The sequence below is a fragment of the Coturnix japonica genome, chromosome 15 (assembly GCF_054131305.1).
Source record: "Coturnix japonica strain WE chromosome 15, WE-NBRP24, whole genome shotgun sequence".
Taxonomy (NCBI): Eukaryota; Metazoa; Chordata; class Aves; order Galliformes; family Phasianidae; genus Coturnix; species Coturnix japonica.
Genome location: NC_140677.1, coordinates 14413020 through 14433174, shown reverse-complemented (window position 1 = coordinate 14433174; position 20155 = coordinate 14413020). Strand labels below are relative to the sequence as shown.

General features: G+C 36.8%; 2 protein-coding genes across 6 annotated transcripts in view; one reads left to right on the top strand and one right to left on the bottom strand.

The window, feature by feature from the left end:
* The window catches only part of SYN2 (synapsin II), a 103513-nt gene that overhangs the window by 60423 nt on the left and 22935 nt on the right, over positions 1-20155 (top strand). The window contains exons 6-9 of one of the 2 annotated variants that reach the window (XM_015874777.3): positions 11281-11343; positions 13604-13746; positions 16035-16109; positions 19944-20046. In XM_015874777.3, coding sequence (XP_015730263.2) covers positions 11281-11343; positions 13604-13746; positions 16035-16109; positions 19944-20046 — 384 coding nt within the window. The remainder of the gene's footprint in view (positions 1-11280; positions 11344-13603; positions 13747-16034; positions 16110-19943; positions 20047-20155) is intronic. The other variant, XM_085516962.1, reaches the window with a different exon arrangement.
* The window catches only part of TIMP4 (TIMP metallopeptidase inhibitor 4), a 56153-nt gene that overhangs the window by 13906 nt on the left and 22092 nt on the right, over positions 1-20155 (bottom strand). The window contains exons 1-2 of one of the 4 annotated variants that reach the window (XM_015874775.2): positions 19918-19951; positions 2872-2967 (exon numbers count right to left, since the gene is read on the bottom strand). In XM_015874775.2, the coding sequence (XP_015730261.1) occupies positions 2872-2967; positions 19918-19936 (115 nt within the window). In that variant the 5' untranslated portion in view covers positions 19937-19951. Of the gene's footprint in view, positions 1-2871; positions 3175-19917; positions 19952-20155 lie in introns of those variants that run through there. The other 3 variants (XM_085516963.1, XM_015874776.3, XM_015874774.3) reach the window with 3 other exon arrangements.

The following is a 20155-nucleotide window of genomic DNA, read 5'->3' as shown; positions in this document are numbered from 1 at the left end:
TTAGATGCTGAGCTGCTGGAGGTGAGCTTTGCAGGGAAGGACCTTGGAAGGCGAATTAAAAAGAATGTGGTCAGCAGGTTGAGTGGTGTGATCCTCCCCCTCTGCTCTGCACTGGTGAGGCCGCATTTAGAATACTGTGTCCAGCTCTGGGCTCCCCAGTGGAAAATAGAAAGGTATCTCCTGGAAGGAGTCCAGCAGAGGGCCACATTGATGCTAAAGGGCCTGAAGTATCTCCTGTATGAGGAAAGGCTGATTAACCTGAGTCTGTTCAGCCTGCGGAAAAGAAGATAGAGGGGATCTGATTAATGTTTATAAATATCTAGTTCTGTGATTCTGTGATTGCTATCAAGCAAATAAGGTCTGTCTCCATTTGATAGGACAATAATATAACATATAATATATACAATACAATAAGTTCAACAATATAAAATATAAGTGCGTATTATATGCCAATTACTACAATCTTTCCATACTATGGAGAAGTCCAAAGGTTTTTTTTAGACAGCTCCAAGATGCAAACAGTGTGGAGCCTATCTCTGATGGTGAGGTGTATTTTACATTGAGTATTTACTAAGAGTGTGAAGCCACAAAATCCTCACAGGTTTTTATTCTGCAAGAAAATACTTGAATGTCTCTATGGGTACACAGATGAATGATCTAAATAAATGACAAAGATGGAATTGTCTCAGTAAGAAGCTGGATTGATGATCAGTTACTAATGATTTTGGTAGGTGAAGAGCTGATCTCTTTGTTTATTGATATTTTGGAAGGACAGATATGTTGAAATTAAGGCACAAATCTTGAAGTACATGTTTTAATCTTCTTAAATCTTGGAAAGTGTAGGTATAAAATTCTTCATACTACTAGCAGGAGAAATTTGATGTGTACTATTGCACAGGATACTTAATAGCATGGCCATTCCCATTTAAGAACTGAGTGGTGCAAAAAGGATGCAGGTGTGGCTTCAAACCTGCTTTGCTTCAGAAAGGAAGAACAGCTGTAGAGGCATTGCCCTGGTTCCCATTGGAGTAGCGCTGTGTGGGAAAACTCAGCCTCGTGCTGCCCACTTCCCCAGGACAGCCCCAGCCCTGGCACAGGAGCTGGAGAAACTGCCTTTGCCAAAGTGGTTAGTGGAGGTTTCTCTTATGCAGGGCAAACTGCACCACAGGTCTTCTGCAGATCCTTTGAAGCCATTTTGATCTGCTTACAAGATGTACTGTATCCAAAAGAAATCAAGGAATTCATCCCTAAATGCTTAGGTCAGGCTTTAAGTGTTACATATATGCAAATACATATGTATGCATATCCAAAATATATTTACAAATATTGATTTGATATATGTACATTATGTACATCTGTCAATCTTTTTTTTTTTTTTTTTTAAATATATATATATTGAAACATGGGTGATAAACAAAGAGATCCATGATGGAAGTATTCCTTAGGTATAAAGTACAATTGACTTTTAAAAGAAAACTCATGTAAATGAGAGCTTAAGCACCAAGTCCAGATATAAAGTAGCATTATTTTACAATTTCTTATTTCAACCTAATTAAAAGTATATATCTACCATTTATTATATATATACGTATAGATATAAAGGACCTTGTCTTAATTAGAGTGACCAGAATGAATTCCCTGAAGTATGTACATCTCGTAACAAGTATTTTGAGTTTCCTCTATACTGTGAAATTATTTACTTAGAAAACTCTCAAATCTGCTGAAAAACTTATTTTGTTATGCCTAGGAGTGCAGCAGATTAACATAATTAACTGTATGCATATATTTAGTTAAGCTTCTGGAAGTGCAACTTTATTTCCTTTTACACCTGAACCCCAAGTTTGTAATGCCTGGTGTAGGTAACTCAGTGAAAGAGTGCTTAACACAACCAGATTAAACAACAATTTAACTGATGGCCACAAATAGAGCTTGGAGTTTGTCATGGCTACAAAGATTTTCTGTCAGAGTATAAAAGCAATTAATCAGTATGCAGAAGGTATTGCCTGCCCCATAGAGATGCTAATTTTGTGACACTTTGGAAACTCATGTTCTACATTTACTGTTCACACTAGATGGAAGCTAACCAGCCTCAGCTTGAGCTAATGAAATCAAAAGACTGCAAAATGACACATTTTCCTATCCCCATGCAGTATAATTTTGAGATCTTTAGTTTCTTTCTAAAAGTATTTTGACAGCCGCAGATCTGATTGAACGTCATGAAATACAGCCATTCTAAAGACTGGAGAATCCTATTTGTGTAGAAACTCTATAGCCAGATTCAAACAAGTGAAGGCATATCAGTTTCCTACTCAAGTATTTTTGGAAAATAAAGTCAGATACTGGAGCGCAGCAGAACAAAGATCAAATATTTCAACATGTCATTGGGGACTTCATTTTGTTTCCCAGAGCGCTGTAACAACTGTTGATATGCACAGTTAGAGTGGATCTGTATTTAGATGGAATAGTCTAGTATAGATACAGTGAGCAGTAAACATTTAGACGTCCACATATTCTTTGCTGCTTGCTCTAAGTTAGGAGCTAACATAGATGTGGTTTTTATGAAGGAATAAAAGAAAGCCCACTAAAATAGTGCAGTAATTTCAACAATCTGCAACCACAAAATGTTCTGGAAAAGAAAAAACAGAAAAAAAAAATCAAGAAAAACAGATCAGCTACTGCCACATTTTTCTTCCCATAGCCGTATGTTTAAAAGGGCTGTCTGCAGTCATTTTGTTCCAAAATCCTCTAAGAGTCGAAGCCACATGGTTAAAAATATTTCTCTACAGCTGTACAGAAAAGAATGCGGCAGTTAGATTAGCTCCACTCGATTTCCTACCAGCAGTTCAAAGCACGTCGTTATTAATGACTCACCTAAAGCAGAATCGCAGATGAGCTGCTGCGGATGAGCAGGGGCACAGCTGCACGCCTCCACCAGCTCCTGAATTCTGTGGGTCAGCAGCAGAAGCACTGAAAACAACAAGGTACTAAGTACAGGATTCATGCTGCCTTAAGCACAGCTAATCGGTCTGCCAAGAGAAAATGCTTTCTTACTGTTGATTTTATATCTAAACTTCCTACAAACTATCTGATTTCTTCTGCGTCTTCAATTTCAGCAGACTTGGGTGGTTTAGAAAAGCCCTCTAATGCTCAGTCTGCTTATGTTAACTGACTTCTAATTTCCCTGACATAGGAACCTCTTATTTATGGCCCAGACACTAACTGGTAACTCCGCCTTCCTTTAAGGAAAAAGCACATCATTGGTGAAAGTTATTGTACCAGAAGTGAGATTACCTTAGTAAGCACTGCAGTGTTGCTGTTATGAGTCAGTATAACTATTAATAATCAAAAGCCTTTACAAAAACAGCTTTTACAATTTTCTGCAGTTAATTTAATTATCTGTAGCAGAACAAAGATTTTTTTTATCTTTTTCTAGTAAATTTTCTTCCAGCCTGAATTTACAAAATAAATCTGCCGCCTTCTCTATTCTGGTCAAGTGAACAGCTGTCCTTCATTAAACCCTGTTTTCATTTGCAGTCCTTGGTCTTCCCCTGCACTTCTGTGCATTTTCTTGAGATGACATTCCTGTTTGCAGGCTGGACAGAACTTCATGAAAAAGGGACGTTTCAATGCTCTATTTGTAAGGCTACAACAATTAGCAGTAACAAGGAATAATGAGTTAAAAATAAAAGCTGCAGTAAAGGGCTTTTTTATTATTTTATCAAATATTTAATGTAGATTTAATGTATGTTGGAGGCACAGCTTTTTCTCTGTATTCTTTTTCAATATTAATCCTGATGTACACAGATCTGTATCTGCATTTTCTGGGTACTGTTATGCATGGAACACACACATAAATTCCAAAGTTTGAAACTATTTTTTCAGCTTCAGATCTTTTGATATAAGAGTCTGGATATGTGTTATAAATGTTATAAAGTAGTAAAACAGTAGTAATATAAGACATAGGTTGACATGGACAACAGAACTTAAAGAACTGTATTTTTTGTCACAATTCAAGTTTGAGAACTGAAAATTCAGTAATATAATATAAACCATTTGAATCAAGGCTTATGAAAAGCTGTTTTGTCGAGAGTTAGGTTACACAAAGTAGTTTATTATCTTTATAGAAATATGTGCAGGTTCCACAGCAGAAGGTTGATTTTATTGTCAAACTGTAAGAGGTCATTATGGCAGCAAACGATTTGCTTTGATTTGTTTCAGTCCTCCCCAGGTAGACACTCGAGTGAAAAATAAATAATATGCGGATACTCAGAATTATTAGAACTGGGTCTTATGTTTAGATTCAAAACTGGACTGGGAATATTCTACATGATATCCTGATTTAATTTAAGCAGTCATACTTTGAACTTTATTTTTTCAGTCTGAAGTTTTGCTTCAAGTCATAGGGATAGATCCAAGTCCAGGCCTAACAGCGGCAAATAATTCAGACTTGTTGATATCTTCATTCTTACCTGGAGGACACTTAATTTTTCAGGAAGTATTTTCATATGAATAAAAAGTTGTGAGATTGAAACCTTCTCCAGGATGTTCAAGCCCATTTAAAACAAACAAACAAAACAAGCAGGTATTTTAATGGCATCTGTGATTTATCATTTGTAGTTGTAGGGCTGTTGACATTCAGATCTCACTTGGGGTGGCAGAACTGGAAAGTGTTGAAGGAATTAATTCAGACCCATTGACTGGTTTCCCAATAACACCACATGCTTGCTGTCATAAACCATCCAAATAAGTCAATTTGATTTTTGTTTCAGTAAAATACAAGTAACAGATAAGTATTCTGGGCTAAGCCTTCTCATTGCGTTGATAATGCAGTTCTTCCTATTGGTAGTTGGATACCTTCCAATACCTTGGAAGGAAGGTATCCCGTAAGGTTGTACAGAATGGCACATTAAGACTGTATGCTCTCCATGCTTAGAGGAATGACCTTTAGATGAATGAAATCTAGTGCAATCAAAGTAATTGTACAGCCAAACTAAAATCATTATCCTTATAAAATAAATACATTTTAAAATAATTATGACAAGTTAAAATTTAATTCACAACTGCCTATAGACATAGATGGGAATTTAGTATTTACATTTGACTGTGCAGAAATGTAAACATGCTAAAACCAAATCTTGTGTGGTAATTGTACAAATGCCATAAAAAACACATTTCTTGTGATCTTATATGGCATTGCCTGCAGCTGTTTTTGGAACAAGTCGTTTAGACTTCTAAGTGTATATCAAAGCTTTTTGTATATATGCAGAATACTTGGAGAATGGTTACACTTAGAGAAGCAAATGGCCAGGAAGGGGCTTCTTATTCAACATACACATCCACTGTTGGTCTCTCTGGAACTAGTCAATGCTGTAAGAGAGATACTTGGAACATGCTGTCAGCAGCAAGACCTGTCAGTGGTAGTATGACCTTCAATGAAACTTATGGCTGTAACATTTCTGAGCCATAGCATGGAACAACTGGCTACCAGCAGCCAAAGGCAGACATGTGCACCACACTAATGAGCAGCTCTATGATAGGAATATCTTCCAGATATTCATGGAAATGTCAATACAGTGTTGATATTAAAATGTAAAAGGGAAACAATTTTGGAGACTTCAGTAGAACTGTTTTCTGATAAATCTCCATTCTCAAGCAAGAAGTTTTGTCAACTATTTTTAATTCCAAAACCAAGGCAAGATAGCTGAGGAGTATCCTTCATAGTGGTACCTCATTTATCCAAGGAGCCAAAGATGATCTGTAGCTCCTGCTGATACCAGTACGACAATTGAGAACCTGCTGCCTCTGAACAGTATCAGTAAGCATTAGATCTTATCTTGAAGATGCACTGTGCTTTTTAATATTGCGTATTCTTTTCATCATATCAATCTAATTAATTTTAGATCTAACTATGTCAGTTAGATTTTGACCTTGCAGAGCACAAAGATTGCTTCCAGAAGACACAGAAATATTCCTTTACAAATCTGTAAGCAAAGCTTTTATCACAAGCAATAGTAAAGAAAAGATAGCCAACATAAACAAAAAAACACTCAGTCTTTCTCCTATCTGTAAAAACAGACTAACTGTACAGGGCCTCTTTGACTGCACTGTTATGTTGATTTTCCTTTGGTTTGATATGTAAACCATGATATCATAGCAAATTGTGTCATAACACCAATGAAGCATGAAGCAGGACTTAGCAGCGCCCACTCCCTGCTTATCATCTGTTATAACTAATGCTTGCTAATAAGAGGCAGAAAACTATTTCTCCAGGGGCACAGTCACTGACTGCGTCAGCTCACAATTGACGTAGTAGGAAGAACACTTGGCAGCTTCTCTCTTTTTGTCTAGCTAGATAAACTTAATGCTTAATAATTCATTTCTATTTTCTAGTAAAATGCAATGAAATAATGAAGATTGTGGATCATTCACGGTATTTGTTGATGTATATGACAGAGAAAGAAAGCAGGAAACTTGACTACAGTCAAAGTTATGATCAGCTTTGTCTCTTCTCAATGGAAACACTAATTTTGCCTAGGTCTTACAATTCTCAATTGGGTTCTTGGACAGTGGGTTACCTTGTTCCTTATTAATTTTTACTATCCATCACTAGTTTCTATCATCAGCATTCTGGTAAAAGCTTAAAAGTCACTAATAGCCAAATTTATTTCTTTTTTTATCTAATGTTCTCTAGCAACCTGTATTAAGAACACCAGACTGCCATCCATTGAACTTCCTCAATGCAGGCTTCAATGGACAGAACTGCTTCCCCTGAGCTCCAGAACAAACTCATTGCTCTTATGATGTTCTCATTTCTTCCCTGGGAATGCATCTCTTAACTATCTGCCCTCTGTATTTAATTGTTCATATGATGCAGCATTGTGATGTCAGTTTATTGTTTCCAAGGGACTGATCTGGAGCATTCCTGTGGGCAGACTTGATTTTGATATTTGAATTATGTCAGGTTGCTCTGAACTCTGTTGCTTAGGGACTGTCCAAGCAGCTTTTTCACAGGTTTTTAAACTATGAAGGACTATCCAACAGAGAGCTTGCTGCCTGTTCTTGCTGTAGAGCAGTTTGAACCTACATGATGCATTTGTCTGGGCTGCCTGCTCTGCACATTAGTTCCTGACTGTGCACAGAATATAGTTTTATACCTATATCTACTTTATTCCCTCTCTATTGTGGGAAATGAATCTTACTTTAGAATGATTGTAGGCAGGATTCTCCACAATCATAGTTTATCTGATGCCTTTTTGTTGCTTTGCTAGAGTACTTTTCTCCCTAGTTTTCTTTTGGCATTGCATTTATTTTTCCTAAAAACTACCTTGTTTAATCACAGCACATATCCCATACAAAAAAGTAATTGTATTTAAAAAACCCAAATTAGAATAGTGTTTCACAAAATAGATGGGTTTTCATGGATTTTAATCCCTAGTATCTACACATGTACTACAGCCCACTTAAAAAAGGCATGGTACTTATAGCTGTCACTTCCTGAATGCTATAGAGATAATACACATTAGTTTTACATTCACAACAAGTTGGATCATTTTATTATGAAGTTGCGGAATGAAATTGTTTTAGGGGCAGCAGTCTGCAAAATAGTTCTGAGAATGATTGGAATGGAATGAAATACTGACATTCCAGAATCAAAATATAATAAATCTCAGCCAAGACTTTGTCTTCTCTAGAATTTCTAGTAGAAACCTGTGAGAGCTGCTCTTGTTGTTTCATTAAAACAAGGTAGAATCCAGTATGCTCTGTATTGCTTCTTGTGTAAAGGGAATATGGGATGTTTCTCTCTACAGATTTTACACTTCCTTTTTCTAGAAGGGCACAAGATAGTAGAAACTCTGATTTAACATCTCTGAATTGATCTCTGTTGACAAACAGTAGCTGCTGAGGTGTGGAGTTCCTGCAGTTCCGAGTGATGAGGGGAATAAGTTGAGCTACCCCTGCTGGTGACAGAGAACTTCTGCATGTTCAAACCCTCACTTGTCTTAGGTTTGTTTGCCTTAAACCAAAGAGACTACAGAAAGTACTGTTTGTTTATTGATTTAGGAGCCTTCCTGCCAGTTTCTGAGAAAGAAAAAAATAAATAAATGAATAAAAGAACACCTTAGATTTAGTCTGATGCATGTTCCATAAATAAATTACATGGAAGTAGATTGGCTGAGTGAACTTTGCTTGGGGATTGTTGGAAAGACAAATATTTAAACAAGGTAAGTCATGTTTATGAAGTTTTTGTGTGTTTCTACTTTATTCCCCCCCCCCCCCCCTTTTTTTTTTTCTTCTATCATGGCTTTCTTAGTCAACACAACCATAAGGAAATTAAATATGGAGTGAATCCTGCCTCCAAAAAACTGTTTTCTGCATTGTTTCCAGCAGAGGGCTTTTGCCTGGTTTATTGTTATATACAGCATTGGGTATATTTTGTATTATGTCTTAACATAAATAAAAGTGAATTCACAAGTATTCCAATCATATCTCTTGGAAATAAAATATTTGCAATACATAACCAGGCATTGTTTAAAAGCGAAGAACTTATAAACTATTCAGCATTTTAGTGATCAAAGCTTAACGTTTATGAATTTATATTAAATCAATAGACTTACACTGCAGCAAACCACTCTTATTAAGCTTCAGAATATTTCTGAAGTAGGGAAGGGTGGTTATTATTCCCATTACATATGGTGTATATATACAGTTCCACAGTTTCAAAGCCAGTTTCTTATTAGCCAGTTCTTTCCAGTTTCATTATGGTCAAACTGTGTCACCTTTATCAACCAGCTTAAATTCCTCTGAGGGGAAAAAAAAAACCAACAAAAAAACTCAGCTTTAGGAGTTTTTTTAGAAGAGAATAACAAAGCAGAAATAAGTTGTCTGATCACTACACTCATCCCAAAAAGTGAAGGTACACTCATCAGGCTAATAATAGCGCTGTGGCTGCCTCTAGTTGCAGTGTAAGTTTTGTTTCCTTTTAAAACACCAGTTGAGTTTATTTTGTCCGGTTCACTGGGAGGACACGACTCTTGTTGATAAGTTCAGGATTTTTTTTTTCTCCTGCTGCTGCCCTGGAACTGCAGGCAAAGGGCAAAAATTTGGTTTTAAAGAAATTTTAATGATGAATTCAAGAGGAAGAGAATCACTGATGGTTTCTTACGAAGTACTTTCTTTTCTTAATCTAAAAGCAGTGAATATGCAGGTAGCATTAGAGTGTGGGAATATCACTGTTCTTCATGAACACAACATTAACCAGATCAGTGTTTGTGAGCTTTATAACTCTGTTAATTAGCTACTTGGAGCTGGCAGATATAGCACCTTTTTTGAGACCTTCCTTTACACAGAGCAGTTTTTGCATTGTTCTTTAAGCTTCCCAATCTTAAATCTTTTACATAGACAATATATGTAGCACATCAGAAATATCTTGGAATTTCAGAAGAGCATTATGATATTTCATAGATTTTCAGAGTTTAGAAGAGGTTCTGACCAGTAAGTAATGAACCTTTCGACTTCCTTTATGAGACCATGTCAAATTCAACAATGTAATTTCTGTTGTTGGTCTTCCAGTTTTCTATTCTGATTTGTTGCCTCTATTTCTAATTGTCATAGAACTTACACTATCGTGAATTTAAGAAAAGCTTTGAAAAATAAGCTTTGAAAACTTGCACACCTGCAAGACCTTCTCACAAGATAACTTACTACCAAGTAACTGTAATGGGGATTTAAAGGAAACCCATGGAGCTGGTACACTTTCAGTGTCAGTAGCACAGCTACATCATACATAATGTTAATCCAAATATATGAAAGGTCTTGAGGCTGCCTGTTAAGACATAGTAACAAGAAAGAAGGGACTGGAAAGAGGTGAGGAAAGGACTAAGATCAAGTTATTGCTTGATAGAACAGTACCACACAATCTTGGAATCTAGTTATTGTTAGCAAAGTGACTGCATGATGGCACAGTCTCCTTATACAATGGGAGGACTGTGGCAATTAAAGCAAGGCCAGGAATAAAGAAAACACTGCTAGAAGAGCAAAATCACTACGGCTTCATCAGCCCCAGGTTCATGGGACTGTCACAGTGATAGAAGAGGAAAAGCCCTGGGAAAACTTAGTATTTCACTGTCTTTTATGCTACCTGGTTTTTGTCTGTATATTTGAATTGCAATACTCAGCACCTTTTTCTGCTGCAACAACCTCTTCACTTTGTCTAAACTGAGATGTGGTATACCACCAAAATCTTGATACTGGACTCCAGAGCCAAATCAATTGTCATTCCCTAAGTGATGTTAGCACACTTACACATTTTGCTCTGGGAGAAAGCAGAGTTGGTTTGGTGTTTTTTTGGGGTTTTGTCTTGAATTAGCATTTATTCCTATGGTCCTCAGAGGATTCCACAGCTATGGAATCACAGGAAAATACATGGTCTTCTTAATTACAGGAGTGCCATTTGTAGTGCTATACTTAGATGTCTGCCTGCATTTCCATTACCAACCCTGTGTCAGTGGTTTATAGTTCACTCATAAGAATGTGCTGCTGCCCTTCTGAGTTCAGGCAATGATTTGTTCCCTCCCTCTTCAAAACTGAGAAAAGGAACATCAAATAGCTGTTTTTAAAATATGAGAGCAGTAACTGGATGCTGATTGACTACACAGGCCTTTGCATTCCTACAGTTCACAAGAAATCTAATTTGACATTCAGAGCAGAATAGAAATGTCCACTAATCAGAGTGCTAAAATCTGGGCAAGGAGTCTTTAATGACTTACACTGTAAGTATAACATGTCAAGTATCCAACAGGGAAGAACTGCTTTGCTGCAAGTAGACCCCAATCTTAAAACTGCCAAGAAACAGAATAGTTGACAGTGAAGTCTGAACTGTTCAGTGCTTGTCCTGATCAAAAGCTCTGTAAAGAGCTTTTATGTTTTTATGATTTTTCATGAGAGAGATTTTCCTCTGAAACCCGAACTATAAACATTTATTAGTGTATCACTGCTTCACAGGGCTTCTTCCTAGAACTGACTCTCAGACTTTTTCCAGTAGATTCACTTTGGTGAAATGGATCTTAAAATAAGCAACACCACTCGTGACTTTGTGATAAAATAACAGTTGCAGTTGATTGGAATATCAGAACAGTCTGTGGATCTCTATTCAAATAACCACATGCCAAAAGCAGATCTTCCCTCTTTGTGACTATTAAAATCATTTTCATAAATGATGCAGCTTAATCATATAACTCACAGCTGACTGCTCTAACATTTCCTTTCTGTTCTCCCTCTCAGCTAACAATGCCGACATTTCCTGTTGTTGTGAAGATTGGACATGCTCATTCAGGCATGGGAAAGGTGCAGATGTTACTTACTGCATGTTAGGAGGCTGGGTGTTCATCTCAAATAATATGCATGCTTTTTTGTTTCCTGGATATTTTATCTCTTTGCTGTCCAAACGCTGTCTTTGATCCTCACCCTTGCAAATCTCTGCTTGTCTATTATTCAAGAAAGCACCTCTCTTTAGGAAAAGAAAACCCAAAAAAAAACTAATTAATATTTTCATATTGACGCCTTCTAATTCAGTTTATGTTTTGCTCTTCTCAGAACACTTTTTAAAAAAAACTGAGATGCTTTCCTGAAGCAGAATCTTGTTAATGGATTTAGTTGACTGTGGTGAAACTATTTAAGAGTCAGTGTCTGTTTGCACAATCCAACTTTTTGGACCTGGGATTCTAGGATGGTTTTGCCTTGGTTCTCTACTAGTTACAGCCTGATCCAGGTTCTTTTTTCATTTCCTGTCTTAATGTATTCCCTGTGATTGTTTCATACTGCTATGTAACTGCTGCTTTCTTTCTCCAAAGTAATTGCATTTAAGGGGTGAGTACTGTCGTTTTGATACCACTTCTCTCACAACAATGGTTCAAGTGATACAATTTAAACACACTTTTGTTGGTGTCAGTGAACATTTATAGTCATCACAGATTATGTTTCTCTCATTGAAAACACTTTGGTACTGTGTTTTATATTTTAAAACAAATCATCAGAGAATAGTTACATTTATCCTGTTTAATCTCCAAATGCTCTATGAACACATTTGCCACAAGAAATAGAAAGCTGATGTATTTGTAGTCATTCAAAAATTGTGCAATTTGAATTGTGTGCTATGATCTTTTGCCTACAACTGTTTTGCTTTATTTTTTACTTAGTAAGTAAGAAGAAATTTGGCAGCCAAATTAACCGGGCGCAGAATTAACCACTAATTACTTAAACTGTAGTTTCTGTGGATTGCATACATGAAGTATTATAATGTTTATATCATACTTTGAATATTCACTTCTCATTTATAGAAAACAGTTCTGTTGGACAAAAATATCCAGCATATCAAATGTCTATAAACACAAATCTAGATTATTATTATTTAGCTATAAAGTATTTTAAGTCCTTAAAGACTTAAGGTGCCAGCCTTCTGTAGTGAAATACTTATTATCAGAGCCCAAGTAATGGTTCCTCTTGTACCCCAGTTCTCCCAAAAGGCATTGCTAGGACTAGTGTTTTCACTTATAATTAGATTCATACACAGTATTCAATTATCAGAAACGGAGTTGACACCAGGAATTGTATTTGTTTTGTTGGCTCTCAGATGACAAATCATTCTGAACCAAGAGCTGAGAGTAAGTACTTTGGCCTTTTGGCCTCAGTATTTGGCCTGACTCCTCCCTTCACTGGACACCATTCAATACACAATTCCTGTCTCACAGCCATGGGCACTCTAGGCTACAAGTGCTCTATTAAGTACCATTTGACAGTGGAAGCAAAAGGGATGCTGGGCTGGCAAGAAGTTGGAACCTCTTCTAATATTAGATAGTATGATACATAGGAATCCCTGCACCATTTCCTCACCTTGCTGAAATGCACTTTGGGTAAAGAATTATTGTCATTCCAGTTTCCCTCTCCTATTTTCTCCTAAGACTTCTCATTCATGTTTTCTCCCTACTTCAGCTAGCTTCCTTTGAACTCAACTGTAGAGATAAAATCTCCCTGTTAAAAAGTAATACTTCTGTCTCCTATCTAAAGTTTGTTTGCAAAGAAGTAGGACAAATGGGAAAAGTGATTCCATCATCTTGAGCCCACCTTCTGTGTTCCATGTGAATGGGCCCTCATCAGAATGTCATGAGCCTTCATGTCCTCCCTCCTGGGAGATGCGTGACCCAAATGTGATAGTACGTGGTGGGCACCGCAGACATGCAGTTACATGAGCAGTTCAGAAAATCATGAGCAATTGCATAAAATCAGTGTTACCACACCTTTAAATATTCTCCTGATCTAAAAATTATCAATCAAAACTATTAAAAGATAATTGAAAATAGAAGTCCACTATCTGCAAGCTGCTTTCTACGGATGAGCAGGTAATATTTTGCATAGAAAATTAGATATCTTAATGCAGGACTGTTACAGAATCCAGAAATCAGATCAAATATCAAATGCCCTTTATAAACTGATGCTATCAAGAACCGTATTTCTCATGAATGCCGTTTGAAACTGAAGTCTACATTTTATTTCTAATTGCTGTTTTTTCTTTTGCATTTGCCGTTTACTTGTGGCATGATGACTACAGATCAAGGTAGACAACCACTACGATTTTCAGGACATAGCCAGCGTGGTAGCACTTACTCAGACCTACGCCACTACTGAACCCTTCATAGACTCCAAATATGACATCAGGATCCAAAAGATAGGCAGTAACTACAAAGCATACATGTGAGCCAAAAACTTTTCATCATTTGTTTGAAAATTGATAAGCACCAGTAAGTTTAAGACTGTTGGATGAGACTCTGAGTAGAAATGTGGTGTCTCCATGCCTTCATTGTCATACTCTTCACAAAGACAGTGTTTTAGACTTTCTGGATTTATCAGCACTTTTTTCTTTAAGTTGATTGTCATTGGGAGGAGGGGAGTAACATAACAGGTGAGCCTGCAGGAGCAGCGTTCTGACAACTTTTAATTGCTTTTGCATGTCATCTGTAGTTAGATGGCATTCATTCACAGCAATTTGAGTGGCGAAACTTTAATGGGAGGGAGTACTCTCCTTTTAACATAAAATAATGAGAAAAATTCTTATCTTATGATGGGCTTTGTATATATGGGTAAAAATCTCTTATAATTTCATGGAGATATGTTTAGAGATCACGACTATATGTGGGATTAAAGTGTTGTTTCAGTTTTAGAGCAGCAAAACAGATTAAGAGGTATTAATTGATCTATTTGACATTCAATCATTTCGTCCATGTTGTTCAGATAAGTTAATTCATCTCATGCTTTTGTTCCCTCATGCTTACAATTCTGAGGCAGGAAAAAAATACTTGGATGAAAACACACATGTCCTTAACTCTTACGTCCTAATCTTTGTTTTTCCTTGCCTTGGTCAATTTACAAACATACTCTCCTTCCACTTCCAGTCACCATTCAGATTTCTTTCTTTATCTCATACCTTTTCATGCAGCCACTTCAGCTTCTTCAAGGCTGGGATGGTGCTTCTCTCTCTCACGGGTGTTTGATGCAAATTTCTTGTACTCCACTACGTATCTATTTCATTTCCTCTGTTGTTTGTAATACACAGAGTTGATTTATCTCTGTCTTACAGTTCCCAAGTGGCACAGCCTTAGCAGTAAAGCCCAGCCATTAATGGTTGGGACACACCTCTGGGTACCAGTAATCAGATGCAGTGTTAGTAAATTGATGGTTCATTCTCTGTGGTAGAACCACTACATTTCATAGGAAGGAGTTCTACCTTTTTTTTTCCTTGACTTTCAATTAAAATTCTGTTTAGCCTCTATAATAATTATGGTAGCAGTCAGCCAAATGTATAATTTTTTAACAAGAATGTTTCTTCTTCACAAAAGAAGCAGTTGATCTAAGGATCAAAGAGGGGAAAAAAAAGAAAAAACAATTAGAATGACAGCCTGTTTCTGTTAACTTTATTCATTTTTATGCTTCTGTTCCCTCAGAAACTATGGGTTCATCCAGATGCTAAGAGCTCAGCCATCATTTTTTCTCTACTTACTTTCATGTGGTTCAATCACAATAAATGAAATACTGATTCATTTTTACAAAGCATTTTGAAAGGAGATTTACCAAATGTCTATAAAATTCTTCATATGCATACACATGCATTATGTCAGTAGTATATTGTTTTACAGCTGGTTCTCATTTTGTTCTCTCACACAGGAACAGAGTACTTAGAGAGCAACCACAAAAATACAAGCTGAGCAATTGTTTTTCTAGTTTAAAGAGTTATGAAGAGTTTCATTTTTATAATTCTGTGGGAAATTGTGGTTTAAGTGGATTCATGACTCACAAAACACTGCTGCTTATCATCTGTCTGTAGAGATTATGGCCAAGATGCAACACTGGATCTCTCTAGATACCACAGCTCCCCAAAACACTGTGATGCAAGCTTAAACAGCACTTGGTACCATTATGGAATTCATCTGACTTAAAGGAAACAGAACTTAAATATTTCTTGCAGATTAAATAAAAGGTAGCCTTGAAATACGATGCTTAGATTATACTCACAAACTAGCAAAGAGTGAAAACTGGAGGAAAAACCAAAATCAAGCTCTAAAACAGAATGGAGACATTCAAAACCAACATCTTGACTGTCAAGTATTGGGACCTAAATCTGCAGTGGTATGGATCTGAAATGAGAAGCTGAAGCCTCATTTCCTTGACTGTTGTGTTATTGGTATGCTACAGGTTATTCAGTCAATTCATAACTGATAAAATCTTGTTGTTAACACTTGCACTTAGTCATAGTAGTTTTTAAATTTTTCCTCAGTGATCTAATGGGGAACAGAAATGTCATTGTCATCCATCATAACATTGTGAAGCCTGTTAAAATCCATCATGTTTTAGATACTGTATTGTAAGCTGCCGAATACAAGAAATGTGTAAGTACTGCCTCAGTATCCATGTGAAAATCAGAAAACTTTAGGAGGTTGGAAAATACAGAACTACCGGCTCCCTTTGTAATATCTTTCCCCTTTCAGGAGGACTTCCATATCTGGAAACTGGAAGACAAACACAGGCTCTGCAATGTTGGAACAAATTGCTATGTCAGATAAGTAAGTCTCATGCAAAAGGTAATTAAAAAAGAAAAGAATTTTATTTTAAGCCCTTTTTTTTTGAAATCACACTGGTGTGCAATTTGCAGTATATGAAGATCCTCTGTTCATTTTGGCACTAGATGAAAAAACATGAGAGAAGTGTTTCCCTATGAGTTGTCTCAGTTAAGTATCCAAGCTAACTACCAGGCTTACAAGCTTACAGGCACTTTTGAGCTCCTGAATATACATCTGCACCTAGAAAGCTACTGGAATTCCCTTCTAAATGTGCCCTTTTCAGATTCAACCTACCAGTGATTTCATCTGGTTCATTTGATCTCTTTTACTTTACCCCATCTCACAGCATTTAAACTTTTTCTCCTATATTACAGAATGTAATAAAGTGATTTGGTCTTAACTTCACCTATTTAAATTGTATTTCTCTCTTCTACTAAATTGCTTATTTGTCATTATTGAATCTTCCGGTCAACTGCACTGTGAGTCTTATTGCTGAGATATAACAAAGCTTTTCTCCCCTCATGTTTTCATTCCTGCTCTGTACTTTGTTTTATTGTGCTTTTCTCTCCCATCCTTGTTCTGGTCACCTCTTAGCAATTTGGTTAATCAGTCTGCAGTACGTTTGGAAGCCTCACTCTGCTACTGCTCAATACTGCTCATTTTCTCCGATCACAAAACATAGGCCTCTTTTACATGCAAAGAAAAGCTTACAGGCACTTTTTATGGCTAAGAATTTTATTTTGTTCACCTTCTGCAAAGGTTTCTCTTTCACACTGCAGCTTTATTTTCCCTAAATTTACTCCAGTCGGTCAATGTGACTACAAATGTTGAAAGCTCTGTACAGGAGAAGCGTAATTTAAATGGTGCTTTAAAGTTCAGTGGCAGCCTTTCTCTGTTGGTTGGTTGGTTGGTTTTGTGTTGGTTTTTTTTTTTTTTTTGTTAAATCTGGACCTACAATTACTTGTAGCTGAGAGAAACTGAAGTGAACCATTGCCTGCCCTAAGAAAGGTGAAAGCAAATAAGACGGGAATTACAACTCCCTGCTGTCCAACCCCTGTCTAGACTGTGTCCTCACTGATCTCCCCTCTGGGGATGGAGTGGAGCCACATTATTTTCTCATTCTCACTCTCCTCCCACCTTCCTTTAGACCGTGAGGTTATGCCTTCACTACGAGGGAAAGAGTGTGCTTTACTCCGCGTAATTACAGTCCGTGAACTACTTCTCTGTAAAAAACAAGCACTTTAATTTGGCCATAAGGAAAACTAAATAGTATCAAGCATGGGCAATGAGTACAAAATGCTAACCTTGCACAGGCTCCTCACTGTAAATGCGCTGTGCTGCTTTGGTTCTGCTTCTACTTTTGAATGTAACAAAATTAAATCATATAGGTATGTTCACTTTAAAAAACACTGGCAACAAACAAGAACTTTTATGCTGATGAAGACAAAAGCATAGAAAAGAGGGTTGTGTTCTCATAACAGCAAGGGTACGCCACAATTTTAGTCTGATTACATACAAAGCAGAGAAAGGAAGTAAGAGAAAATTGATGTTTTCTGAAGAGCTGAAGCACTTCAAAGGCACACCAAAAGCAATCAAATCTGATGCATGTGCACTTCAGGGCATTTATAATACATCTCTTGACTTAGAAAGAAGTGTTTTGAAAGTGGTGCCTGAGTCAACATTGCTGACTGAACGCAAATGTTAGTCTAAAATTTAGTAAAGAGTGATGTGGAGCAGTAAGAGATGATGATGAGGCAGGGAACAAGCAAATTTCAACATTATATATTCTTACTGAGCACTTCATTTCAGAGAGGCACTGCTCCCCAGCTGGGCCAGAAGAATACTGACCTATTGTGGTTGTGCACACCTCACAGTTCATGTCAGACAGCACTCTGTTATCTGTCAGTTCAGAGGATGCTGCATGCTACATTGATTCTGGGAAGATAAGGACCACGGCCTCTGGACAAACCTGCTGTGCAAGCCTTGGGTTTACAGCACTACAGGGTAGTCTACTTGAGACCTCTCTTTCCAAATGCAGTTGTCTTTCTCCAGATGTGTTTGTTGGAAGAAGACTGACTACTAAATGGGTTCTTATTTAAATCTGATTAATTTTTCAATTTCTTAAAGAAAATATCTTCCTTTTTTTTTTTTTCATAGAAACTTTAATTATGTGCTGTTAAAGACAAGTTTTACTGTCCTCGCGGCTTGCTAAGATACACGGTGATATTTCAGAGCAGAACTAAAGGTTGTTTATAAACACAGGTGTGCAAGCAGTCGAACCAATCAGTGCACCTACAGATGCTGACATTGTCAGGACTCCAACAAAACTTCTCATTTTGGATGAAACATTTTTCTCACAGGATTAAAAAAAAAAAAAAAGCTAAAATATTCCCGTGAGGATTTTTTTTTTTAACAGCTGTATCGATTCCTTCTGCTTAAAAGATTTCTTTTTTCCATGAGAACAGAAAATACAGAGTGTGATCTAATCAGTTTACTTGGGAAGGGGACCATTACTAAAGATATTTTTATGTGAATCAGACTCACAGCCCAGCAAGGAGTTTCTTTTCATCCTACAATGAAGTCAAACACTATGTTTATAATATCAATTATTTTATTTTTGCAATGGAAAATAATATGATGCGGAATATTTATCAGCGTGGATTAAAGGCTGGATCAGGGGAGGGTCTATAAAAGGAAATAGCCCTTACTTATACCAGCCAGTGAAAGAGAAAAAAAGCCCATGATAAATGAATGCTTTAAATCCACTCTTTTTTGGGGGTGGGTGTAGGGGGGAGGAAAACATGTTCTTCAGTTGGTGGAATGGTGATATCTGCCTGTATAAACCTTCAAAATCATATAATCACTTAGTGATGCCCAGACACAGCTATGTTATTAGGTAATTGAAGTTCTCAATGCTGCTTTGTGTCGTAGCAGTCAATTCTTGCCATTTAGCAAACACACACAACTTACATCACCTCGGAGCCCTCTCAACAAAGTATTATGGCTCCCATTATACGCTACTAACTGTTCTGTACTTGATCTCAGGAATTGCCTCACCCCTTTTCTAGTAAGTCCCCTTTCATTCTCTTGTTAGTCAGATAACTTCTCTATTGATAGGATGGATTAAGCTCTTCAGGCAACAAAAATAAATCATATTACTACATGTAGAATGGGTTAACTGTCCATTCATCAGACCGAATTTCTTACTGTGAGGTTGGAAATGCAGTGTAGAGTTCAGTACTGTATGAAGAACTATGTTTCTTGATAGAGTTATAAACATGCTTCAAAATTTTCTACATTTCTACATTGCATTTTCCTGTAATTATCTGTAACCCTACATGAAGACATTGTTTGTCTGCATGCTGCATAACTTTTGCATAGTGCCATCTTCCTCTCCTCTTGCCTTAAGGCCTGCTGTTCCTTGATTTTTCTTTTGCCTTGTTCAGTATAAAGAAAAGCTGCTACTTAGGAATACAGTTTGGTCAGTAATTTAAGACAGTCTCTCATCCTGGTTTCCCCAGTCAAAAAATAAATCCCATCCATAATTAAGTTACCAAGAGGGACAGGCAGGATGATGGTCACACTTGCATCTGTTGCAGGTGTGCCAGTTGAATTTCACAGAATAACAGAAGCCCCATTCCCTGCCTTATAAAATCCTTGGCATAATGTAACTACACCAGCTGCTATTCTAGGAAAAATAAATTCAGTAAAGCTGAAAAACAGTGAAAATTCAGTGTTTCAAACAAACTTTATATAAAATACAGTATTAGATTAAGGCTATAGAGTAATAAGAGCCTAATAAGATACTTACAGAAAAAACATTGTTTCATAAAACAGGTACAAGCTTTGGGTTGACACCTGTTCTGAAATATTTGGTGGTTTGGACATCTGTGCTGTTAAAGCTGTACATGGAAAGGATGGAAAAGATTATATTTTTGAGGTAAGCAATCCCGCGTTTTTCAATATATGCTTTATATATTACAAATATGGAAATGAAGAACATTTGTGATAGTTAAGCATTGGCTTATTTGTGTTTCTGGAAATACCAT